General features: G+C 39.3%; 1 protein-coding gene and 1 long non-coding RNA gene across 2 annotated transcripts; one reads left to right on the plus strand and one right to left on the minus strand.

Annotated features, from left to right (window-relative positions):
* Window positions 1–1,147: 1,147 nt before the first annotated feature.
* LOC119884503 lies at window positions 1,148–27,038 on the minus strand. The gene is made up of 3 exons (XR_005441027.1): window positions 26,727–27,038; window positions 4,936–5,111; window positions 1,148–1,820 (listed from the first exon to the last, which is right to left on the minus strand). It is a non-coding gene; the product is annotated as an uncharacterized LOC119884503 (long non-coding RNA).
* LOC119884492 (ATP-sensitive inward rectifier potassium channel 12) lies at window positions 7,020–11,577 on the plus strand. The gene is made up of 2 exons (XM_038694895.1): window positions 7,020–7,151; window positions 9,189–11,577. The coding sequence occupies exons 1-2, from the start codon at window positions 7,129–7,131 to the stop codon at window positions 10,807–10,809; spliced, it is 1,644 nt and encodes a 547-aa protein (XP_038550823.1). The 5' UTR covers window positions 7,020–7,128; the 3' UTR covers window positions 10,810–11,577.
* Window positions 27,039–27,070: the final 32 nt, after the last annotated feature.

Here is a 27,070-nt window from a genome sequence, read left to right on the forward strand (position 1 = left end):
CTCTCTCCTTCGCTCTCCTTCTCCCCTAACACACTCCCCTCACTAAAAGGTATAAAATGTTCAACAATCATTAAACCAACAGCAAATGCAGCTGTAGCCTATACAGGCTGAGTCATTCTCCACCATTTTACTGAATGAACTGGATCAGCTGAAACCAAGAGGTGGGCTTAAAGGTACTTCAGCATAATACTCGTAATACAATGTGCTTACAGTGTATAAAAGTCTCTTGTATACACTCATATGCTTAACATGTCTCACACAGGTCTTATCACTACAGTTTAAAAATCAACAACACAACAACTCAAATCCTCCAAAGCTGCTCACCATCCACAAGTTCTGCTCAGCCCTGGGTCACATGAGCCTGACACTGTGCAGTCAAAGGATAACCAAAGAATGACCTTCCCACTTTGCATCCAATGGAACAAGAACAATATGTGAGAGGTAGCCCACTGCAACATCACAGCACTTCAAGTTAAAGTGCAATTCAGCAAAGAATGATGCAGGATAGAAAAACTGCGCTGCTTGAAACCTTCAAACTGGCATTTCTCTTCCCTTGGTAACCCTGTGTGGATGTGGCATTTAACATGTGTTAACAGATGAGCGGGGTTATGGAGTTTTGACTGTGCTGAGTGGCTGACATGCACTGACAGTCATCTAACTGCAGCACCAGCGATAAGGGGTTGGAAAAAATCCACAGCTGTGAGGGAGTAAATGTAAAGGGATTATGTCTACAGGCCAATTTACAGTAACAATCCCATCTTATTGTAATCACTGTGGTGATGCACATTTTTAAACTATGATGGCAGCTCAACCACTTGATTTCCAAGCCCCCATATATTCTTCATCTCCCACCTATTACAGTATCATCTCTGTTGTTCCTCGAAGAGAGTTAGCCTACAAAATCATGACTCAAATGAGTTCTCACAGGCTTACATGAGCACATCAGGCATTATTCAACACCTACACATGCTTAGAGAGCACAGGAAAAAGTGGCAGCCCCACAGTAGTCTTAACTCCACTCCTGTTGTCTCTTTGCCTTTCTTTACTCCATTTCTCTTATTTTTCTCCTCTCCTCCTCCATCCAACCCTCTCTCCCTCCCTCCCTCCCAAACCTATGCTCTGCAGAGGGGAGATTGACACAGCATTTTTAGCCCAGGGTGCATGAGTATGCACAGGAGAGCGCACACAGACAGGATTATAGTCAGCAAAGGAGGCAGCGGAGGACAACAACGGATTAAAAGAGAGAAACAACAGGGATAACAGAATGAATAAGTGATGAAGAAGAAACTAAAAAGAGAGGAAGAATAAAATAAAGGATCACAGACCACATGAATGTGAGGATGTGGGACCTTTGCCCAGGACAGTGCAAGTGGGATTTTGAGAAGTGAAGTGGTGGTACACAAGGAATACACATTACAACCAAGTGACAGAAAACAACAACTAACTTGCAGGGTGAGTATCAGTAATGCTCAGTTTACAAATAGTATTTCAGTATCAGGAGATGTATACAACAATAACTTGATGGATTCAGTTTTTTATTTGTTGAATTAAGTCATTTCACAACTTTGCACTCCAGATGACAGATATTAAGAGCACTTACAGTCTTACCTTCAGACGGTACGCTCTTTCACAGTTACCATAACAAAATAAGCACTGCGTCAGACAGACTGACGCCCGGGCATCATGGGAACTGCTGTGTCGTGTACAATCGAGTGAACAGCCATACTTCTCTATCACATACTGTAAATCTCTATGGCACTGGTGAGGCTTGACATGTACACCTTTAGAAGAGGGAGGAAAGGCCTCGGGATACCTGGTGCCTGGGAGGTATGAAAGGACAGAAGGATGACAGATAATATAAATCATCAACTTGTGGCTTAATCATCACAAAAACGAATAAAGTTAGATACCAAACACATTTGTAAGAAAACCTTTACTCACAAACAAAAGCGAAACGTCTAATACAACTATCTATGTCTATCACAGAGGAACCTGCCAGTAAAGTGATCTTTGAATAGATGTTTGAATAAAGAACAATTTCATTGTTCAAGGGAACGTTATTTATCCATCTCATATTGATTATGTCCCTGTGACGCCATCTTTTTCAGACAGTCCTATGGCCTTTTCAGGACCACTCAGAAAAACAGCATAGACCACGACTGTAAAGATAAAATAAATGTTTACAATGAGATATTTCACCCCAAAAGCTGACCAGTAGCTATACCGTAAACCTACAAGTTATAGGTACGGTATGTTGAGCTATATAAAAAAATTAAATAAAACTGACAATGATGTTGGCTGAGCTGCTGTAAGCATAAGCTGTAATGGTGGCGGCCTTTGTCTGTAAACAAACGTCCAGATGATTCAGTCCTGCAAATAGAAATAGAGACCTGAGGAGGAAAGTCTCTCACTTTAAAATTTAAATTTAAATGTTAATGTTCACTAATTTAGCATTTACAGTTGGACATATTTGGACATTGTATTAGCAGCTGATCTATCACATATATAATATGTTTTGCAAAGAGTAAAATTGGACAACATGGAAAAAGAACATCTGAAATGAAGCCAACACGGAGGTTGTCTGGGATTTGATGGTAGTGTGGGAATAATTCTTTGCACTGACTTCTCTGTGGGTTGGCTCGTGACAAGCAGAGGTGAAACCAGGGTATGTATTGATTCATTTTCACATAGTACAAGATAGTTTGACAAAGGCAAAGGCAAAAGAAGGAAGTGAAGTGAACCTGTCACCTACAGTCCCAGTATCCAAGCAGCATGTAGCATGAATCTGTCTATAGTGAGATGGACTCAGCAGGTCCCTAACTGGGATAAATAACATCAGTAATGTTTGGCAAATATGTGCTTCTCTTAATAGACTACATTTATGCAACTAGGTTATTCTGTACTTTTCTAACAATCATCTTGACAATCAGATTTACTTTTATTTTCATTTTTTGGCAGAAAACAGCCTATTTAGTTTGCCTTTGACTGTATCTGGAAATTAAACCTTTTTTAGACAGTAAGGCTAATTTCTCTTTATGCTACCAGCATATAATCAAAAATGACTCAGATCACTTTGTAGGCTATAATTGCTCAACTAGATGCCATATCTGCCAGGCCATGTCTGGGCTTAAAGCTCTGGTATTCACACTGGATGTAAAATATCTTTTTGGGGCAGATGCAATAGTGTGTCTCATCAGGGGCGATTACCAAAGACTTTAGGGCCGTGGTCGGCAATAGGCGGCCCGCGGGCCAGAACTGGCCCACCAGCAATAATATCTGGCCCGTGGCCATATTGCTTTGATAGCAGAAAAATAAAAAATTAATAAATTGATAGCAGCTGATGAAGAAATAGATCTCAGTCATGACAACAACAGTTACTCACAAACTCACTTCCTCTTAAGTGACGTTCTCATGCTTTTATTTTGGAGGCACAAAATAAAAGCATGAGAACGTTTTTGAAGAAATGCTTCATGTTGAGTTCATTGAGAGCTTTTTACTTTGAAAAGTTCTGAAGGACATTCAAAAGAGTCTCTGGCTTACTTGACACACCTCTGAAAAAGCTGTCAGTAAAGGTGTACTTGGATTCCCCTGAATTTCCTCAGGGAAATGAAAAAGCCAGATGTCAGACTTATTTGCTGACCCCTGCTTTAGGGGAAGAGGACACTTCTGCATCTTAATCCCACTCCCCCCAACCAACCTGCTTGTTTATGTCTATCTCTTTGTGCTTCTTTTGGATTAACAATCATGAAATCTCCAGGAAGTTGTTCAGTACAGAACGACTCTACCTTTCTTATTTCAGTGTGAGAAATTTTGACTGGCTATTAATCTGTGATTTATGAGATAAGGGAGAAGACAGTGATGCAGAGACACAGTAGAATACTTCAAAAACACTGCAAAGTCATACACAAGTACAGTGTACAGTATGTACACAGGACATGCGCAAATGTGGTACAAACAGTAGGACTGCAACTAAAGATTGTTTTCATATCAGTTACTCATTTAATCAACAGAAATATTTATGGTCTATAAAATGATAGAAAAATATTAAAGGTCAGACCAACAGTCCATAATCATAAATATTTATTTTACCTTACCTTACTAAAAAAACTGAGGAACTGAAAACAAATCCTTACATTTGAGAAGCTGTAACCAGTTGACTCTCAAAATTTATGTTGATTACTTTTTTTGTCAATATGCTCATAGATGAATTGACTAATCATTCTGGTATTACTGTTAATCTGTAGAGACACGTATGTACTTTCTTCTTCTATTTTTTTTCTACTTCTCTCTACAGCCCCAAACCTAAATCAAAAACAATAATCTATCTAAAATCTATCTGGACCTTTAACACCCAAAAAAACAAAAGTAAAGCTTACAGAAATGTAAACTGTATAAAAACGTGTGATTTCTTAAATATGTATTGTAATGTATGTAATAATATATGTAATATATGTAGTATATGTAATTAAGGAAAACCTCTTGATCAGTGTTTTTTGGTACATCATTAGGAAAATAATCGAACCATAAAAGCTTTTTTAAAAATGCTTTTGACCCAAGTCAAACATATTTCTCTCCTCATTTGTGTTCTCACTCAGAAATATGGATCAGAAAAGTCTCCACTAAGAGCCACTTCTGACACAGAGGATCTACTTAAAATCAAATGTCGATGTTCCATTGATGTCCTTACGCCCTTTCTCTCATCCCATCTCTCCCTCCCTCTCTGACTCATGTTATGAGAGCACTTAATACTGTATACTAGCCCCCCTACACCACTGTGTCTCTGGTGACTCTCTCCACTTCTCTCCATCCCCCAAATGCCAGAGGAGATGTGTTCCTATGGAAACTGGCTTCATTGAATGTCCCCTGCTTTACCTGGTGACCATTAACTGGTTTGTATTGTGTGTGTGTCTCATCTCTGCTATAACATGTCTGTACCTGTGCTCTGCCTCTCCTGGCCTCTCGGTTCATTAGATGTTACAAAAACTTTGCACCAAAAGGGTGTCACCACTGATGATGGAATGTTGGCTGGTTGCATCTTTCATTTGAAGATACAGCTCAGATGTGTGAGAACTTATTTCACAGCTGTGTTGTTGGTTGGAAGCCAAGGGCACCTGTATGGAGACAGACCACATGCAAAACAGAAAAAATAAATCCTCACATACAGTAAGTACAGATATAGATAAAAGTATGTCTGTATGAGTGTCATTGCATAGAAGCAATGATATATAGATCCTCTCATAATGATTATGTGCAATTATTTTAAATTAATACATTTAAATAATGAAATGCAATGTCAGTGACTCAATGACCCTTTTAGCAGAAGTCAGATATTATACTTGCCATGTTTAGTTACTGTGAGATGTGTTGTAGGAAATGTTTTTGAGCAGTGGTTTGAAGGCAATCAGCATGAGTAAAAATGAAAGTCTAAACCATGTTGATGATCCCAGGGCTGTCCCTGGGAGCTGGTTTGCTTTGCTTGATGATGGTAGTGGATTCATAAGAGAACCTCCTACAATTTAGCAAATGACTGCACAACTGTAATACAGAAATCATCTGCATTTATTTATACAGAAATGTAAAACAAATATATATGTATTTCTGGCTGGAAATCATGTAATCAGAAAATAAAAAGCCTTGAGCTTGGCTCATGTCATTTGAGACTCTGGAGAAAATGTGTTCTAGAAAGACAGTTTTGTTCTGTTACACATTGGGGAAGTTGTGTGCTGGAACACACTTTCCCCCTAGTTTTTAAGGCCTATTAAGGTGCCAGATGTGTCTTTTTTTTCTATACTAGAAATATATATATATTTCTATACTACTCTTTTTAATCCAGAAATAACCTAACCTGCATCTGGTTTGAATGTTGAAGACAATGTGGAAGATCAGTTCAATTAAAACCATCTGTCCATCTGTGACTATAAGCTCCAGTGAACCTTTTAACAGCCAGCAATTTAGCTCAAATCTGGGAATCCTTATTTTTGTTGGTGGTTTTGATGGCTGAGTTGCTGTTATCACAAGTAAATATCTTTTAAATAAGGATGAAGTGAACTCAACGTGGATTGCATCAAACAATGTTCCAGCAAAGACATTTACACAAAGAAACTCGCATGATTAAATTGTGTCACATGTATTGATAGCTAATTGTATGGCACTTTGAGAACTCCAACTTGCTGTCACACCAAAAGTGCTTAAGTGAACAACTCATAAATGAGTGTGGTGCTGATTTTGATTCTGAATTGTTAGATTTGCAGCGACAGAAACAAAGCTGTCAACAATAGCAATTCAATAAATCCAGTCACAGTGGAGTGTATTGTTTACAGTGTTTGTGTGAGTGCTGGAGAGGTTTATAACACTTTGTTTTACCTGTAATTACACCACTTACACCCACACACAACATTACAACTTTGTTGAGAGCAGGGTCACTGTTCCTCAAGACGTTTTGCAGAATTACATCAGGATTACGTTGTAATCCACATCTTGCTCACTAAAACAACACACAGAAGCCAGACTAGAAATACAGACCCACAGTATAATGTTTGAGTAAATAAGGAGATGAAATGTGATGAAACAATGTTTTAAAAAAGTTAAAGAAAGAATCATGTTTTGCATACATTGAAGTGCACCTTCCTAATCTGATCATCAACGATCTGTACTTTTGTAAATTATAATAATATAATAAGCTTTATTTATATTACACTTATCAAACAGAGTACAAAGTGCTTCACAACAAATCACACATAAAATTCAAAAATAAATAACCACATGGGTAATAAGATACAGTGGGGTAAAATACAGAATATAAGAACAAGGATCACAAGTATAACAAATGTTCAGTAGGACATAAGGAAGATGAGACAAGGAAACAAAGTGATAAGAACGATAGGGCAGGAATAAGTTAAAGTAGTACTTCAGAGGCTACGTGTGTACTTGCTGTTATTTGATTATAGCGATCCTACGTGAAGTGATGTGGGCTGATTCTCTTACTCTCTCTCTCTCTCTCTCTCTCTCTCTCCTGCAGGGGTCCTTCTCAGTGGTCCAAGCACCACCTCCACGGTGGAGACCTGATCTCTGGGAGAAGGACAGAGTTTGGCATACCAGCCAGGACCCAGATCAGTGATCACTGGTGCCATGGGAACAAGCAGGTCCAGCAGGTGAGAGATTTAATCTGGAAGCTGCTGCCTGTCTAGGACTACAGCTGGATTGTAATGGTGCAATTAATTCTTACTTTTATTAAATGATCATGATGAGTTTTATAAAGTCCTGAATCTACTCTTGAATTTTAACATTCCTTTATCATTCCTTTGAAACTTAGATCATTTTGTATCACTGAACTTAAGGTAAGATCTGATTGAGTCTCGAATGACAATCCATAGCACTATGTTACTTTTTTTTTCAGTGTTACTGCACAAATTTGATTAATAAGAATTTTCCGGGAAACTGCTTTTGGTTTAAACAACGGTTCTGATTTGAAATCATTGGACTATTGTTTATTTATTTTAGGATATCTATTAATCTATTTAATTTGTACAGGAGTTATGATTTTAAAGGGCATCTCAACAGCCTTACAGAAACTATTTTATCCTTTTTAAAATTGTCTTGTCCGGAAATGTTAACATGGCCAGTAAGATGGGGCTTGTCAATTTGGTGAGCTAGTCGGGGTGAGTCAGGCCCAGCTAAGGGATATTTACAGTAAGAAGGTCCTTAAAAAGGCCAAGGCCTACACTGTCCTGACCAGCTCTTGTCTTGTTGTTACTGACTGAAGGATGTTGTATTGTAATAATGGCTATCAATAAATACATTAATAGCCTGGTACATTAACATAGTATTAAAGTTTTATACCACTGCATTTCTGATGTGTTTTTGGTTTGTCTAACTGCTTCTTAGTGTTTAATTACCTCATAGTTGTCTCAACTGTTTTGTTTTGACATAAAATAAATTTCCCTTCATGGCACAATAAAGATTGATTTCAGTGACAAAACATAGGCACTGGCCATAACCAGACAAAAACTTTAAACAACACATTGATTTTTCATTAAAAGGAGCAAAGTTCCAATCTCAAACATCCGATCTCTCAATTATCAGTGGGCTAATGAATGATCATAAATTAATTAACATTAATTTACATATAATTAGTAACATATACATCAGCCCATGTCAAAATGGGTTGTCTGACTGACACTGATGAAGATATAATCCTTTAATCTGTGATGACAGCAATCCTTCTCACATAGCTAAACTGAACTAACCTTCCCAGCCGGTAATCCTCCATGCAAAGGAGAGAGACAGGTTAGGTTGATTAATACACTCAGGTGACTGTGAAAAGCTTGGTCAATTCAAATGGACTGTTTGGGAGTTAAATTCAACTTTTATTATTGAACTGAAGCAGCCTCTTGAATTTGAGGCAAAATGCCAGTCCAGTTGCCCTTAATTCTAACCTTCCTTGGACAACTATGACCTGGACGAATGAGAGGTTTCACAGACATCTTGTATTACTGTATTGACCAACGAGTTTCCCCTTAAACTGCATGGCTGGCTGTTTCTTATTTGTTCCTGCTCACATCCCTTGTATTCATAATGAGTCAGGTATTATCTTCCTATCTCCCTGTCACTGGAAAGTACACAGGGATCAATAAGATTACTGGCTTTGTAAGCTGTCTTCCTTCTCGTTTGCCTCTTTCTCATATTGTGCAAACTGCAATTTGAATGATATAGATTTTTTATCAGTTCCAACACCAAACTGTTACACACTTAATTTTTATTCATACATTTTGTAGTTCTCTTAAAACTATGTAATGGTAATGGTTTGGAGCCACAGCATTTGGGATGTCATTTGACTCAAGAACATTTCAGTGAAACACCTAGAAAGTGGTCAGGTTTCTCCCTTAAAATGAGGAATTGATTTACAAAACCGTAGTGATCATTCAAATAAATAAGTTTGTAAGTATTCTGAAGCTGTGATCAGGTCCGTCATTTCGGCAGTGGAAGACAATGCTGGCAAATGTCTAATATTGTCTGTGTAAGTTTGTACTATGCCTTAGCACAGTAGAAACTTCACATGACCACATTCATTTCTAAACTTGACAAGAAAAGTTTTAAATCTCCTACTGTTATCTATTTCTGTCAATCTAATGTCACCATGTTTTTTTAACCAAATGTTTGAATCCTATTCTCCCCCTTTCTGGTGGCAGGTACAGCATTGTGTCAGCCTTTTTGCCAGAGGAGGAACGCCAGAAGATCTCTACCTTAGGACTCCATAACGGCCACGGTTCCCCCAGCGTCCGACTGCACTCGGCCTGCGACACAGAGACAGAAGACAGTAGGAGGAGGTCGGGATCCTCTGCTGCTGCGCACAGCACAAGTGGACAAGGAGGGATGAACAACTACAATGGGAAGATTCTGACAAGGGGCTCCGGCCAAGTACGGAGCCGGTTTGTAAAGAAAAATGGACAATGTAATGTTTTATTCACCAACATGGAGGAAAAGAGGCAGCGGTACCTAGCTGACATCTTCACCACCTGTGTGGACATCCGCTGGAGATACCTGCTGCTTATATTCTGCATCAGCTTCATGGTCTCATGGCTTTTCTTTGGCATTATCTTCTACAGTGTCTCCCTGGCACATGGGGACTTTGAGGAGCTACCTACGCTGAAGGGTGATGGGTTGGTGGTTGGGGGGCTGTATGGACCCACCTCTGGACACACAGGTGGAGGGCAGACGCAAAGGATGCCCTGCATTCTTCATGTCCAGGGTTTTGTTGGGGCGCTGTTGTTCTCCATGGAGACCCAGACCACCATTGGTTATGGCTGGCGCTGCGTTACTGAGGAGTGCCCTGTCACTGTGATAACAGTGGTTATCCAGTCCATTGTGGGATGCATCATTGACTCTTTCATGATTGGCACCATCATGGCCAAGATGGCGCGGCCTAAGAAGAGAAACCAGACCCTTGTGTTCTCCAAAAATGCTGTCATTGCCCTGCGTGACGGCAAGTTGTGCCTCATGTGGAGGGTGGGAAACCTGCGGAAGAGCCACATTGTGGAGGCTCATGTGCGCGCTCAGCTGATACGTTCATATGTCACAGCTGAGGGTGAGTTTCTCCCCTTGGAGCAGATGGACCTGAATGTGGGCTATGATGAGGGCACAGACAGGCTGTTTCTAGTATCCCCGCTGGTTATAGTCCATGAGATAGACAAAGATAGCCCCTTGTATACTTTAAGCCGAGCTGATCTGGAGACAGATGACTTTGAGGTTGTTGTGATCTTGGAGGGGATGGTGGAGGCCACGGCTATGACCACCCAGTTCCGTAGCTCCTACCTTGCCAGAGAGATCTTTTGGGGTCACAGGTTTGAGCCTGTGATCTATGAGGACCGAGACCGCTACAAGGTAGACTATGGTCGCTTCAACAAGACCTATGAGGTGCCGTCAACTCCCCACCTCAGCGCCAAAGAGCTTGATGAGGCTGCAAGCCGGGCTTCATCTGCCGCTTCTCCCACATGTAGAACCACACAAGACTTAATTCCCAGGTCGCTGAGCGCCTTTTGTTATGAGAACGAGGTAGCATTGAGCTGTGGGGAGGAAGACGATGACATCTTCGACTCCTCCCAGATTGTAGGAAAAGAGAGGGCAGAGGAGAGGAGGACTTCCGTTGCTGTAGACTTCCAAAATATGTTCCAGGACACTGCCACCATGACATCCGGCAGTCACAACGTCATGTGTGTTCTGGACATGGACAATAACCAGATGGAGTTTGACATTCTACAGACTGCCATACCTCTTGATCCTGTGACCTATAAGAGTGAGCAAGATATCTAAAGAGTGCAGGGAGTGTGGATAGTCCTGTGTTCCTCTTTATTCAGCAATCCTTTTAACTTTATCTACAGTTGGACCTGAAAATGTCTTGGTGATGTTTTGGACTGCATGTACAGAAATGTGAACCCCCTTTGCCTTGCCAGTGTTGTTTTATATTTATATGTGTTTGTTTCTTTCCAATGGGATCAGAGATTAAGAAAAAGAAGACATTGTTTTCTTTAATAACTTCTGGCACATGTAACTGCATTATTTGAAGAGCCATAATGATCAACCAGCGTGATTCTGCAGGAGGACTAAGAATCTCTGACAAAACATTGACGAGTTTTGGCTACATTTTATTATGATTTCATAACCAAAGGAAAGCACAATAACAGAACAAATCCAGAAATGTTTTAGGCTGCATTTTGAATTGTGAAAAATGTAACTTTATTAAAGAATTTCCTTTTTATCTGTGAACAAGAGATTTTATGAACGCAATAGCAGTTTTGGTGTAATTCTCTTCCTTTTTGAAGAGGATTGAAATCAAGGGTTACACAGTCAAGATTTTTATCAAAGTTGATTTATGCTTGATAATCTCCATGTTGTTCATGGACTTCAGTGGTCACCTTGCCTGCAATAGTTCCCTCCAAAGTCTGCTATTTGCACTATTGTGAGACTTTTCTTAAATATTTTCCTGTCAAAAGAAAAATCTCCCTTAATTTGGGGGTTTTAGTATTCATTAGTGAAGAGTGTACCAACTACCAAGACCATTCCAAGTGCAATCACTGGTGTAGCAGGAGGAGTATTATTCTGAATTTTAATCTTATGTTAAAAAATATTTTTTCTTATGAAAACAAAGTTGAATTTTAAGAGCATCTATTTAAAACAAAATATATTTTCTTAATATCTTTATATATAATAGAAACAAATATTTCTTTTAAATTAGAAGTACTAAAAATAGTCAAGTAATATTAATCTATTAGTGTTATAAATATAAAGCAATTTATAGACAAAACTTTTTTCTTGGTTTGTTTCTTGTGGAGGCTGCAGCCAGTGATAACAAACAATGCTGAGAAGCTTTTGTGCTGCTGTTGTTTGCCAAAGGTCTGGAGCTGGAAATTAGAGCGTCTCTGACTCATGATTTGGAAACTGGGGTGCATGCAGCCTAAGTGTACTCATTGTTTTTGATAGCAAAAAGCCACTGTGACAGCAGGAAACAAAGGGATGCAGGTGTAGTACAGTGTGTGGAAATGTGCAATAAATCACTGGATTGGGGCAGTGAGAATAAAGTATGTCAGGAAAATTGCTTCTGAAGTAAGTTGTAATGGTGGTTGTAAAATACATGACATAAAAAAACAGTTGCCCTCCTTTTAGAGGCAGGTGGTATATGGTACAAATAAAAGAATATCACTCATAGATAAAGTACATCTACCTGATTTTGAAATACCTGTGATGAAACTTAATTTTACTCATTATCTCATTTCCACGTGTCAAGTTTCTCTCATCTGGTACTTCAAGAGAATTGAAACCAACAAATGTTTAAATACCATTTGGCCATGATGTGGACAGCAACGATTAGGATGTGAAATGAATGTATTTTTCCCTTTCACCTTTTGATCTGATGATACTGCAACTCTCATTCTTGAAAGACTTTTATTGTTTGTTTATTTTTTTCATTCATGAATTTGTTTTTTGCTGGTTTTATTGCTTCAGCAGTTTTGTGTTTTTGTATCAACATGGCTGTGCTAGAGATAGAAACTGAGCTTGTGTGGATCTTAGCAACAAGCATTCAAGAGTGTTAGATTTAAAAATGGATATTGTTTAAATTTTCATTGCAAAACCTGATAATAGGAACATATCAAGCATATGTAAGCGCTGTATTGACATTCACTGCCAGCCAGTTTACTCTAAAGCAATGTATTCATAAATGTGTTTCACATAACTGTTATAAGTGTATGTATATGTAACTTGTAACTTGTAAGCAACCTAAATGACTCTAATTAGGCCTCTGTAAGCGGCAGCTGTACTGTATGTGTACTATATTATGTATATGTTTTCCATTTGATGTCTAGATACTATGGTTTTAACAGTACACCAGGACTGCCAGAACATTTTAATCAGAGATCTGTCCAGTTTCCAGATGTTTAGCTGTTCAAAGATACCCTATGTTTCTTGGCATTTTCTTTTTAGTGAATGTCTTGAGGGATCCAAACACATTAATGTTTATTTTTAAAGCTTGTGAAAACATCTCGAAGTACTTCTTGAAATGCCTGCATGCCCTGAACCCTGGTTGTGCGTACTGGCTCACTGGTAAATGTTTGGGACACCTAAATTGAACTGAACCATCATCATTATCATTAGCTCCACCTGTGCTTTTTCTGCTAAGTGTTCTGCTATGAACATAACCTATTGGTGGGCTCTCAGATCCTAATTGGCACTAATTAGTGCTTTATTACACGGGGGTGACACATTTATTCCAATGAAACGAAAAAGTCATACAACATTTATAGGTACACTACAGCTTACTTTTATGAACTATGTGAAATTACTATTAAATTGCTGAAGATCAACACAAAAATGTGAAATAAATATACAATGCTTAAAAGGTTTTGACTGGCAGTGTATGAAAAGTCGTTCTGTAGTATTTTGAAGTGTATAGCTAGTTCATATTTCAACATGAGCGCAGAATCGTAGCCAACATGAGAACAGGAAAACAACATCTGTAAATGCCATTTTGTGTAACAGACAAAGTATCATGGTTTCTTTGCTTGATGCTTTGTATGAATCAAATCCCCGTTGGGAGATAAACATGCACTAAGCAATCTATTGAAGTAATTGAAATAAGTTAAGAAGAAGAAAAAAATGTCAAGTACAAAGCACTTTATTCTTCCGTGTACACCTTTTGATGTTGCAAATAAATATTTATATAATTTTGGTTGTTTCTCCTTTTTTCAAACATCACCCTGGTAAAAGTTGCATACAATGCCAGTCCGCTGACTGAACCTGTAAGGAAAATAAAAAAGTTTTTGAGGCAGCTTTAGCATTGAAGCTCCAAAACCACTAGATGCATCTGCAGCCATTTCTATCATAGAAGGTTTCAGCAGAAAACACTGAAGCATGTGTTCCCTCTAGTGGTGTACTGCAAAAGCAGCAGAGAAGCACAAACCTGGTTAATGAAGTCTATATTCAAGGAGAAAATTAACAAGATCATTTTCTAGCCTCTCTTCAAACTAGTTGGTAATTATGCACAGAGGAAATGTCATAATTTTCCTTCAGCATTAAATCATTTTGACATAAAATGTAAATATTCAAGCAACAGCAATCACAAGCAAGGGAAACCATTACAGAACTAATGGTTACTGTGCATATCACATGTTTCAAAGCTTTGACTGCCTCCAATCATAATGTCAGTTACTGATGAATGGTTAAGGGGCTCTAAAGTGTCCAGTAATTCAGTCAGGTGTCTGTTCTGCTTTGTTGCTGTGATGGATCTTCTGTACAAGACAGAACAGAGCCAGAGGAATATCGGTATACTGTGAATACACTTGAGATGTTCGTGAAATTAATTATACAGGATGTCAAACTAGCCTGATGATTACCTTTATATATAACTATGTTTTAAACAGAGGAACAGAACAAACAACACAAAAGCTCACAGATAAACTTTTAATACCGCTACTTTCAGTCTTTTATCCTGTTGTAATGTTTGTAATCAAAATGTCCACAGGGGTGCCCCAAGGCTTGCTGCTAGGGCCCATTCTCTTATCAATTTACACCACCTCACTGGGGCTGATCATTAGCTTGCATGGCTTCTCTTACTAATCAAATTCAAGTTACTAATGCTTGCATACAGAGTGACTACAGGGTCTGCACCCATCTACCTAAACTCCATCTAGGCCTACAAGCCTAGAAGCCTAGTAGGCCTACAAGCGAGAAGTTCCTTCTCGGCCACTGCGCTCCTCCAACGAACGCCGCCTTGCTCTGCCATCCCTACACACAAAGCAATCTCAGGCTGTTCTCATCTGTGACACCACGATGGTGGAACGAGCTACCACATGCCATCAGAGCAGGGGTGTCCCTCTGTAACTTCAAGAAGCTCTTGAAAACTCACCTCTTCCAAGAGTACTTTCTCTCATAACACCTCCTAACCTTTAACATGCACTTCCTGTTCTCTTCTTCTATCCCCTACAATTATCTTGTATCGATTGCACTTTTTTGTTAACTCTTACTTCCTTCCCTAGGTATTTACCCCATTGATGCCATACGTGCTATTAGCTCTTACTAGTACTTATTGCTGCCCTTACTAGTATGCATTGTCAGTTGTAGATCTCGTGCTGTATTGATGCTTGTTGATGCTTGTATGTTGTTCCTCAAATGTAAGTCGCTTTGGATAAAAGCGTCTGACAAATGAGTAAATATTTAAATGTTTGGCTAAGCACCCCAATCCTTACAGGTTTGGGTGCGCGGTCAAATCACTTTTTTGTTCAAACAAAATTAATGGAAAACTTTCAGCTGCTTTTTCAGACAGACACCTTTGCTTATTTCAGCTGAGTTAGTGAAAAAAGTGTTTGCGTGATAGTTTAGTAACAATCTGATCTGGACAGAAGACATTCGAGGGACTATGACTACCTTCACACAGTAGTTTGCCCTGTACAAATTAATTTTTTTCCTACAAATGGGACACAAATGTGATCCTCAACTAGTGGTGAGAGAGTGTAGATTACAAACTTAATTTTTAATTGGATTCATCACTCTCATATTACTTCATACAACAAAGTGTCCCTGCCAGGGATATATAACACATCTAGTCTTGTAGACTTCAAAATTGTTCGGATCTGATGACTTTATGAGGAATTGGGCACCAAGGCCTGCAAAATAACAGTAGCAAACTATTCATGCATTGGAAGCAGGTGCCCCCTGCTGGCCTATCCCAGTAATTTGTTCTTGAATAGCTCCAACACATACAAACAATCTCCAGATGCCAAGTTGTCCAATACACAGCACTAACAGGTTTTAGTAATAAGGTCAGAATTTCTCGAAATTGAGTGTGCTGTAGTAAAGTCACCTCTTGATCTGTTGATGAAGAGGCCCTCGCTTCAAAACTGACTGGCTTAGGACAGCCAAATGCTGTGGAGTACCAAAAATCTTTTGACTGCATTAGCATCAGCACATAGCCTGGTGTCCATGTGGAGACATTATCAGCAAGAGGCAGTCAACAGTCTTGTATAAATTTGCTTTTCAGATCATTTAAAATAGCAGAAAATATAACATGACACAAGTAAATTACAGCATGTGGGTACGATTTGGGCTTACTAAAGAAAACTATGGGGACTTTAATTCATGCTGAGAAGTGATAAAAAAAAACGTCATCTGTCCGTGTATCATCTGTCTAATTGGCTTAAATTTTGATAGGCAGCTGAGATCTTGGTTGTGTCTGCAGCCTTAAGGTTTTTCTGTCTAACAGTTTTTCTCTCTTTCAGTTTTTAAACAACTTTTAGGAGAAGAAGAGGAAAAGTAGGAACCTGAGAGAGAGACTGAAGACCCCTCAAACCTCAGACACTGGGCTTGTTGGCAGGTGTATCTGTCACGGGAATCTGGGGTGCTCCTTGAAATAAAGAGTCCTTATAGTACACTTGTTGTGCAGTGGCTCGTTGGGTTGGGATTATATACATTTGACGGGGGGGGGGGGGGGTCCAGTGAAGCTGAATCTTATGCAGACAAACCCAGGCTCATTACAGGGTTTACCCACCAGGTTCTATGAAAGGTGCTTTGAGGGAATGCAGCAACATACAGCTCACTGCATGTCCTGATCTCTGACAGTGTGAGGATATCAGGTTTGCATTTTGACAGAGAGAACTCACAGCTGTTTGCTAGAGGGTACTTTCCTTACATCAATATACAAAGTATCTCCATTTTCACAGTCAATTCCTATCCCATAATTAAATCATTTCTGTCTGGATTTTAATTAAGTTAAAATCTCTCTGTGTCAGTCTAATAAGAGGCTTCCCCTTGCACCCCTCATGGCTGTCCTGTCGTGATCTTGCTTTAATTATATATCCTCCATCTCTGTCTGTCATGTCACCGTTCCCATGCAGTACCGACAGTGGCAAACAGCCCACACACTGGACCTCTGAACCATTTCTGTCTGTGGAGGAAAAGATGAAAAGAGGGAAATGAGGAGGAAGGGGCAAGCTGCTCAATAACTGCAGGCCTCGAGGCAATCAGCTTTTCATTAGCCGGTCAGTGAGTGAGTGAATGAGTGTGATCGGTGGAATGGTAAAATAGGAGAAGCCACGCTGGGCCACATGGGCTATTAGGGTGATTTGGGGGCTCCCACTGACTCCTATTGTGTATTGTCTCCGAAGTGAGCAACCAAGGCTCAACAGTGAGCCTTTGTGTGGGACATTTAAATGCCTGTTAGCATGCTAATTATGGGATGTGTGTGTGTCTGTGTGTGCCAGTGTGTGTCCATCATCTTCTCATCCTTTCCATCCCTCCTCTCTCCTGGGATTTACACTCCTCCAATTGCTCTTCCTCTGTCTCTTCTTTTCTATCTTTGCCCAAGGCACTAATATGCCACTGATATCCGTATCACTGTCATGACCCCTTTTCAAGCTCCTTCCTGTTGTTTCCATTTTCTTCACGTCTGTCTTTATTCCTAAATATGTGTGCTCCCAGCCTTCTTGTTTGCCCCCCCCCCCCCCCCTTTTCATTTTTTTTATTAATCAGCTGCTTCTGATTCTGCCATGCTTGGATCAGTTTTGCTTTCACTCCTTTCGCTTTTAATCATACCTTCAGATTCTCTCTGAGCCATGACATCCTCACATATAGCTATGGAAAACCCAATTTCTGATGAGTCCCTCTTTCATCAGTGACCACTCTACTTCAAACTCTTCCTGAGCCTGTGCTTCGTTTTCACCTGTCTCCCCGTTGGTGGATTAGGGTGTACAATTACAGATTCCCAAAATATTTTTGGCCGAGGAGAGCCATCCGTGAAGGGAGAAGAATGAGGCTGGCAGTCTGCTTTTAAAGATCTGGACACAACAACATGAAAACCTGTCATATAGGTTACAATCCAGTCCAGCATAAATAGTGTGTTTCTGTTATTTTTGTTATCTTTAATTTTTTTTGCCAACCCTTTAACAAGATTCACTCTCATGATCTTTAAATCTCTTGTTTAGTGTTGTGTGTGGCTCATTTACTCCTTTACTTCTTTTTAAAAAACATGGGAGGCAAAATCATTACACTGTCTGAAATACAAGCTCTACATGACTAGGAATCCAGATGCCTAATTCAACCGAATCTTATTACTGAGTTGTATTTTGGGACACAAAATAATGTTTTTTCTGTTTTCCCCCAGGTTTTTAAGATTAATAACACTGCGAGAGGACCACTGCATGTCATTGCATATCCACCACATCCCATTCAGATGAATGTTAAGTCACACTTTCGGCATCCATGTAGGTTAGTATGTCAACCAAACGATAAGCTCTAATGTAACTTGATATGAGTTAAATAGAATTATCTCAGCTCATCAAGAGGAACTACGATTGAACAGACACTAAACAGAAACAAACTTCTCTCGCTCACCACAAGGTTGGCTTTGTTGGTTGGGCCTAATAACATGAACCATTACACTGATGTTATTTCTCATCTGAATAGGGTTACAGATGCTGAAAATAATGGTATATATTTCCATATGTGTTTAAATTTGCTGTGCGTCCATGCAAACTCATTCGATATGTGTCCTTCTCTTGGCATTTGATGCTGGTTAAATAGATTGATCTGTTCACATTGTAACTAAGCTCAGCTTTACTACAGTGGACTGGTCTAATCAAACCATTTCCCATTTACTGGCTGTAAGCCAGGAATCTAGTACCTTTGTAAATTATCTTGAGGTGTTGCAGAAGACACTTTCTCATATTTATTACAATAACTTTCTTTTAACTGCTAGAGGTCAATAACCCTAAAGATTGTGTACACTTTATGCAATTTACAATATGAAATTTATTGTCAAGATGTTAGATGTACTTTGAGTGTGGCTGACCTAGGGGAACAGATATGGTATTTTGCTGTCTTAATTGTCCTTAAATATGCACCCAGAGCCAGACATAAATCTCCCTACTGACAGCTTAAATGGGCAATAAAGTTTTCAGTCTTTGAGTGTTGACTATTAATTTATTTTCCACAATACATGTGTATGTGATGTTTTTGTGTGTGATCGAGTGTTGTTTTCTAATGTGCCTCTATGGGACTGCATGCACATGTGACTGACTGTCTGTTTGTGTAACTGTGTATGAGTGTGTTTACCTGTAAACACACTCAAACAGAGTAAACAGAGTATGCAGATTCACATTTCTATATGTAGTTTGCACGTCTGCCTGTATGCTTTAGTTTGGTGTGTGTGTGTGTGGATACTCATGTTTTCATCAATGCATGTACTTCTGTGTATTTGTGTGTGTGTCTGAGTCTATGTGAGCAGCTGTGGGCCCTGTGTATGAACTCTAGCTCACATGGGCAGAGCGAGGGAGGGCCGCAGGGTGAGAAGGCGATGGGAGAGGGGACTGATGCCCGACAAACTCGCCATCTCCCTCTCCCCTTTCATCTCCCTCTCCCAGCATCAAACAACAAACTCTTTCATTCAGGCATCTTTGCGGCCAGCCACCCCCAGACCCTCGAGGCCCCCACCCGTTCACGCTGCTTAATTCAATGTTCCGAGAAAAACCCATGATTGGAAAGTGACTTTTTTATCCACATCCTTTTCCATATCTCCCCCTAAGAAACATCACCCCTCTTCCTGTCCTCCCTACTCTGTTTTTACTTCTCACATCAAAACAGCTTCTGTCCTGTAACACAGTGGAAGTAAAACCCAGGTCAATCCACTCTCAGAACCGGACAACACAGAGAGGCACATTCAATGAGCATTCAATATTGGATACGATTAAGATGCCAGAATATCACAGTATTACATTATTGGCATTAAAATTATGTTACAATACTTATTGCAGTACTTTGAATGCAAAGTCTTTTTTGACGTACCAGCATTCACTCATACTCACTCAGAAACTGACAGCTAATCTAAGAGTTTTATCCACTGAGTCCATAATTTCCATAATCAATATAGCAAGATACAAGCAGACAATTAATGATTATCAAACCTTGGGCTGACAATGAATCCCAAAGACCACAGCTGTCCCCCACATTTCAGAGAAAGTTCTTACAAGAATAAAATCTTGTTTTTCACAGTTTTAAGCCGTTTACTAGGTACACCAAGCTAAAGCTACTCCAGTCTAATAGTCGTGCAATAATTCCTACTTTTATGAAAGTCATAATGTTAAATCTTTGTTGGCGCTGTTTTACAGTCATTTTGGAGGGGCATAGTTTGTGATGCTGCTGAACTGTGTTGCGTTATACTCGACTATCTGTAAGTGTGCTGTATGACAACAGTCTCATACAATGGACTCTTACTTGAGTTAAAATCGATCTGATCCTGGCAGTCCTTCTGCTATTTGCTTTTCCTTCTAACATTCGTTATTACGTGAGTTAAAACAACGATACAAGAAGGTATGTGTATGTATGTGCATTTTTGGAATAGGCACATATTCAAGCCCATGCAGTTGTAAGCAGTGATGGTAAACATAGTGATAGCACTATATGCTCCATCACAACTACAAGTCAAGAAGATATTTCACATAAGTATTATCAAAAAGTATTCATCCAGCATGAGTTCCCCTTTCGCAATTATTGTATACTGTTACTGATACTGATGCGTGATAATGTGCAAGCAGCATTTCATTGGCATCAAAGTTATGTCAATTCTAATTTAAATTTTAGGTCTGCTGGTTTATAGGAATACATCATGTTCATGAGATGATAATTTGTTTTGTTTCTAAAACCTTTATCTATATTACATTTATTCATTTAGCTGACGCTTTTATCTAAAGCAACTTACAATTGCTATATATGACAGAGGTCACACACCCCTGGAACAACTAGGGATCAAGTGTCTTACTCAGGGACACACTGGATTCGAACCCGGGTCTCTCACATCAAAGGCATGTGTCTTATCCACTGTTCCATCACCACCCACAATTTATTAAATAGGTATTAGCTATATTATTACTCATGCATTAATATATAACACTGCTTCATATTTTATAAGTTGATTACATGTTATGTATGAAAAATCTCTCACCACAAAACAGATGTCAAATAAATCGATCAATGTCTCATTTTTGCTACCATTACTGCAGAGGAACTCAAGCTGGAATGCTGCTTTAAGCGCAAAATATAATAAAATATAATAAAAGATGCCGTTGATTACAATAACTTAACAACTGCAATAAAAGCAGCCCACCGGATCCTTCTGAAAGGTTGACTGCTACTGCTACTTCAACAGGGGAATACGACAAATCGTCCACCACAAAACAGATGTCAAATAAATAGTGGAATTAAAAATACAATACTTCCCTCTTAAATATAGTAAATAAGCAGAAATAAAAAAGAAGCATAAATCGACATTCTTAAGTGAAGAGTAAAAAACTTTAAAGCACTTCTTGTATGTACTCAGTTACTTTCCACCACTGTTTGCAAGTATCTGAAATGCATATTGTTATCCTCAGCTACCAGGATGTCAAACTAAATTAGATAATTAATGGGCATTTTGTTTTGTGTCCAGGGGGAAAAAGTCTGTAAGAGAATAATTAAAATTGAACATTTTTAGCGGGGCACATCATTGCTGTGGGATGATGTCCCAAACAGCAACCAGCCTGACATGCAGCAGAAACATCCTAACAAAGGACACCCTTGTTCCCAGCTGAATTCTTGAACATCATTTTCTGCATTTTCCTGCAAATGACTCAATCTCCACGTCCCTCGCCTCTCATTCCGCCCAATTATCATTTTTCAAGCATGTCCCCATCGTCCTACAGAGATGGGCTGTTTTGGGAGTTTCCAAATCTTTCCATGAAATCTTCTAGTATGTGTAGGGATGTGTGAGGAGTTTTGCTGCTGAAAAACACACACACTGAAACACACACACACACACACACACACACACGCACACACACACTATACACACATTCGAACTGCATGGTAGATGAAAAGAGGTGGACGTAAAAGAATAATGTGCCTGATTCTGATGGGAGACAGTTGCGAGGGATACAGGGCTGCATTGAGGATTCTCTTTCTCTTATTCTCCCTGAATCATCCCCTTTTTCCCCTTTTGCCTCTTGTTGCCATCACAGCTGCAGCAGGGCTTGGCAACCCCACAGCTCTAAGGGCCAGTCTTCCTTGATTCAAAAGGGTGTGATGCTTGTCAGTGTGTTATTGGCAACTCAGTGCATCTGGGGCTACAATTTAAATGTATGGATATGTGTATAAAAGAGGGATCAGTGTAACCCTGAAGGTCAAAGGTCATGTGTAGCTGGAGTATCTCACAGAGTATTCACACCCAGGCAGTTATTGCACGATAATCTAATTTGTCAGTCATCATGTCGTAATCGATTAAGCTAAAGCCACCTAACATACAGGTGATTTACATACTCTATAATGTTAATCCACACATTTTAACAGCACTCTGTTTTATCATGGGAATTTTTTATGTCATGTAACACTTTTTGCTGTTCATAGTTGTTGTTTTAATAGAGTAGTAATTAATATAATACATAATCATATATGTCAAATTCTTCGTAACGTATGTGTATACATACCTATAAAAGTGGATATAAGTTGACAGCAGAATTCTGTTCATTAGTTGTATTTCAACTTAATGTATCTAAGATGCGTGCAACCTTGCACTTAATCGCTTGGGGTGATACACTGTGTGCAAATCGGATGATACATATAACCAAGTTGCATTAAAGTGTTTGAAACACAAGCATAAGATTTAACAAGACTGTGAGTCTACAGACATGCTAGCGGCTCTGTGAGGCTGTACCTATAGGCACAGCAGTGCTTTGAGCTAAGCGCTAACGTCAGCATACTAATATGCTCAGAATGACAACGCTAACATGCAGATGTAACACAGGTATAATCTTCACAGTGTTCGCCTTTAATACAGCTGAGGCCGATGAGAATGTCATTTGTTTGGTAGGTTTTTGGTCATAAGTCGAAGATATTGGTGCTACAGGAAAATATTATGACTCTTAACACAGCGATGAACAATATATGAACGCATACTTATCAAAACCAACTGCCTTCTGAGAGTGAAAACAGGAAATATGAGCCAAGTTCCCTAAAACAAGTAAATGATGATTACAGAATACCAGAAGAGATCAGCCACAAGTAACTAAACTCTCTCTGTGTCTCTCCTGGGACCTTTACCCCAATACCCCCCACCCCTTCCAACACCACCACCCTTCCCCACACCCCACCTCAACCCCCATATATCAATTTCCTTTAGATGTTACCCCTCACACAATTGAAGTAACTAGATTCTTTCCTTTGGCTGGCCAGTGGAGATATGAAGCAGAACATACAATGGGCTATTCATTAAGGTAGCAGCGCACACACACACACATCTCAACCCCATTCATCCTCACCCAACCAGCACCAGTAGCAGCGCTGTCCATCTCTTAAAGCCTACACACACACACACACACACACACACACACACACATATTTACCAACTATATCCTGTAAGAGAAACGCATGTAGGCACGCAGACACAGACACACCGTCTCACAAGGGCACACAGAAGCACATGCAAATACATAGCCAAGTAAAGCACACTCACACAACATCCCACCTCACTCCCCAGCTGCAGTGAAAGCCCATCCAAGTTCTTGCCAACCCCTCTCTCTCTCACACACACACACACACACACACACACACACACACACACACACACACACACACACGGTTTTTACCCCTCCTTCCTAACCAGTAACTTGGAGAAAGACAAGACGAACACAAAAGAATAGGAACTTTGGTGGTATAAGCACAAAGGCACAATTCACAGACATTCAAAAGGGGGACCTATTTAAATGTAACACAGCTGCATGAATTTATTAAGAAAGATGAACGGGGAGAAGAGATCAGGAAGATCTTGTGGAGGGTTGAGTTATTTTTATTACCCGTTTGAAGGTTCCCTGACCTTTTAATTGGGGATGTAACTGATATTTATCACTATTAGGGAATAATTAATAAATTGTTAAAGCTCAGTACTTGCCCCTTCATGTTGGATTACAGTAAACTACTTTTAAAATGGAGGGATGGTCTGATGCTTAGAAAGAACAAGCGACCTTTACACCCCGACAGGGTTCCTGAGCAAGACTGTGAATCCCCCCGTCACATCTGACCTCCCTGTAGGGTAGGAAAAGTCATATTGGAATACATCAATCTCTCATTATTGCTGCCATTATTCCAGAGCAACTCATGCTTGAATGCTGCTTTTAGCACAAAATATAAGACAGAGTTGATTACAATAACTTAATAACTGCAATAAAAGCGGCCCACCAGATCCGTCTGCAAGGTTGACTGATCCACTTCAACAGGGGAATACCGACACACCGGCTTTGTCCTGCACAGGTGCATGCAGGTATAGAGAAAGAGTGAATGAGAGAAAATTAGCTTAAGAGCATCACAGAGAGGTAGAGGAAGAGTGTATCTGGGAGTACGAAAGGGATATAAGTAGCGTTCAAATGATTCAGTGACTCAGGATGTGTGTTAGACCTACACAATTGCATATGTTGAGACTTTTGTTTACATATCTGCTCAGACTTTTGACAACACCACACTAACACCACTACCAGGTCAGCTGAACAGATTCCTGCCTCTTGTGAGTCAGGAGGAATTTGTTTGTGTGAAACTGAAAAAAAGGCAGAAAGGGCAATACTCCCATCTTGGCACTTTTGCTGGAGAATGCACCACAACACACAATATAATACACACCAGCCACATAACTAATACAATATCCAAAACAACTTTATAGTTCACAGTAAGCATGCAGCAAGTAATGTAATTGGAAATAAGGGATGTTTCATAAGAGTTTATCTTTTTGATTTGGCTGTGAAATTGGTTGTGATTCCTTTTTAATGTTAATAAATCACAGCACATTTAAACATACATGTATTTTATATTCTAATCTGGCTCGACCTTAGTAATTTCTCTGGCATTATTTCATCTATACCCAGTTTGACCTACAATTCCAATTTCTTGCTACATTGTTAGAAATGTGTATTTGTGGATACTTGTTTGTAGAGACTGACATCATCTGGCTCCAAAGATCAGCAAATAGCAGTCAATGAGTTCAGTACCTGATTTTCACCAGTACATGATTAGGATCACAGGTTTGGATTTGAGGTTTTGGATTTGAGGTTTTGTTACAATTTCAAGCTCCATATGTATTTAGTTATTTTTGAATTGATTTGTTTTGGAGTCTGTTTCCCTCCTAAAACACACAGATCAAAATTTTGGTCCTGATCCAACTAAATATATACTTAGAATACATAATATTTAGCAGGACTGTATAAAGTCAGGTGGAGATTATGGTGTGTGTGTGTTTGTGTGTGTGTACAGCTGTGATTCTGGCCTGGCCCCGGGCCGCTGACCCATGGTCTGCTGACCTTTAACTGTCACACTATGTGTGTGTGTGTGTGCTTCACAACAAACTACATCATCTCCGTCATATGACTGAACAAGTTGGTATCATTTTGAATGGCTGTTTGTGTGTTTCATCTCTGGTTTGCTCTGTGTTCATGTTGTTGCTAAATAGTTCAGTCCATTAAAAATAGGCTATCTTCAAATGTAGTATTTACTTTTAATTTAAAACTGTTCTGCAGAGGGAGTCTCAAAAGTTGCATTGGCTATTATGTGTACAGCGAAACCAATCATTCTGTAAGATCCATTATATTTACGACTTTTCTACATTTTTTGGTTCTTTTGTTACTTTTAAATATAAATCCATTTTTATTATGACATTTCATCAATCATATCTCAGAGCAGACTTTTATTAAACATTACCTCGTTTCCATCAAAGTCTATTCATGCAAGGAACATTTTAACTATTGTTCAAAGGAAGCCGGTTACACAGTAAATAATTCACTAATTATTATTTCTTAAAAATCTACCAAATTCCACTGAGACATATTTATTTTAGTTGGTTTTTTTTTATAGCTTAGTATTTTTGCAGTTTGAGAGTTGCTGCAAATATAGGCCTATTTATTTTTTCTTTGAAAAAATGTAAAGCTACTTCAGTAAAATGTATTAATTATTAAGTAAAATTGTACATTTTATGAGTAGCATATAACCAGCGACAAGACAATGATTTTTTCCCATGTAGCCATTTACATAGCCCTATTATGAAAACCATAGGCTGAAAAAATAACGATCTTAAATTACAGACTGATTCTTAAAGTTTTGGCTCAAGAGAATTTGACAAGCAGCTTTTGGACGCCTTATAACCTAAAAAGTTTTTCTCAGTATTAGTAGCACTGGGGTATTATTCGACAGCAGCATTAAACTATCAGATGACTTAACGTTTCTCTACCTCTCTTTGCTTGTTCAATTTATCTCAGTCTGAACGAAGACTGTCAGACTGTCAAGCCACCAGTCATTATTAAAAGGCAACAGCAAATGTTATGTATTTAGGAAATTATTAAAAATAGTATGTCTTCTCCTTTTTAATTTAAGTAATCTCACTGATAGCTCTAACAAATAACAAAAAAAATCCAGAAAATATATTTTGAAGCATTTTGTCACAGCGCCAAATTTCTAAATAGAGGCGAAACATAAAATTCGACCCAATTCCTGGCTTCTTTCATTAACCAGCACATTTCTGTCAAACATCTTGTGGCCTTGGAAACGTGTTACATCAATTGACATTGGTGGTCTCACCTAAACGTCATCAAATCATGTAGCAATGTAACTTTGTGGTGCCTGTTAATTTCCCGTCATTGCACGCCCTGCACAAACACACACACGCCAAAACAAACACTCACGTCAAACCGAGGCAGGGCCGCAAATCCTCCATTACGCAGCTGGAGAGAAATCCCCGGAGTGGCTCTTTGAAGGTCCCCGGTTTAAAGCCCCAGGAACCGGACAGTCCCACCTCAGCTCCCCGGGCTGAGTCACCGCGCTCCTGGAGCATTTTATGTCAAGAGTTTGTTGGTACGCGGACAAAGAGTGGGGGAAGAAGGGAAGACACAAGCCTTTTCCTTCTTTTCTTTTCTTGTTTCATATGCACAGAACTGCTTTTTGTTCCCCTTTTTTTCATTTAAGGGGGAAGGGGGTGCTCGTTTTGATCACATGATTACAATTCACCTGAGATAAAACAAAGGAGGCA

The sequence above is a fragment of the Micropterus salmoides genome, unplaced genomic scaffold (assembly GCF_014851395.1).
Source record: "Micropterus salmoides isolate LMB-PRFRI ecotype aquatic unplaced genomic scaffold, ASM1485139v1 Ms_hic_scaffold_10, whole genome shotgun sequence".
NCBI classification, from domain to species: Eukaryota; Metazoa; Chordata; class Actinopteri; order Centrarchiformes; family Centrarchidae; genus Micropterus; species Micropterus salmoides.

Bases quoted from the DNA above. Each gene is read 5' to 3' on its own strand.
- LOC119884492 (XM_038694895.1), top strand. From the start codon at position 7,129: ATGGGAACAAGCAGGTCCAGCAG. The intron at 7,152-9,188 runs GTGAGAGATTTA...TTCTGGTGGCAG, and splicing joins GGAACAAGCAGGTCCAGCAG to GTACAGCATTGTGTCAGCCT.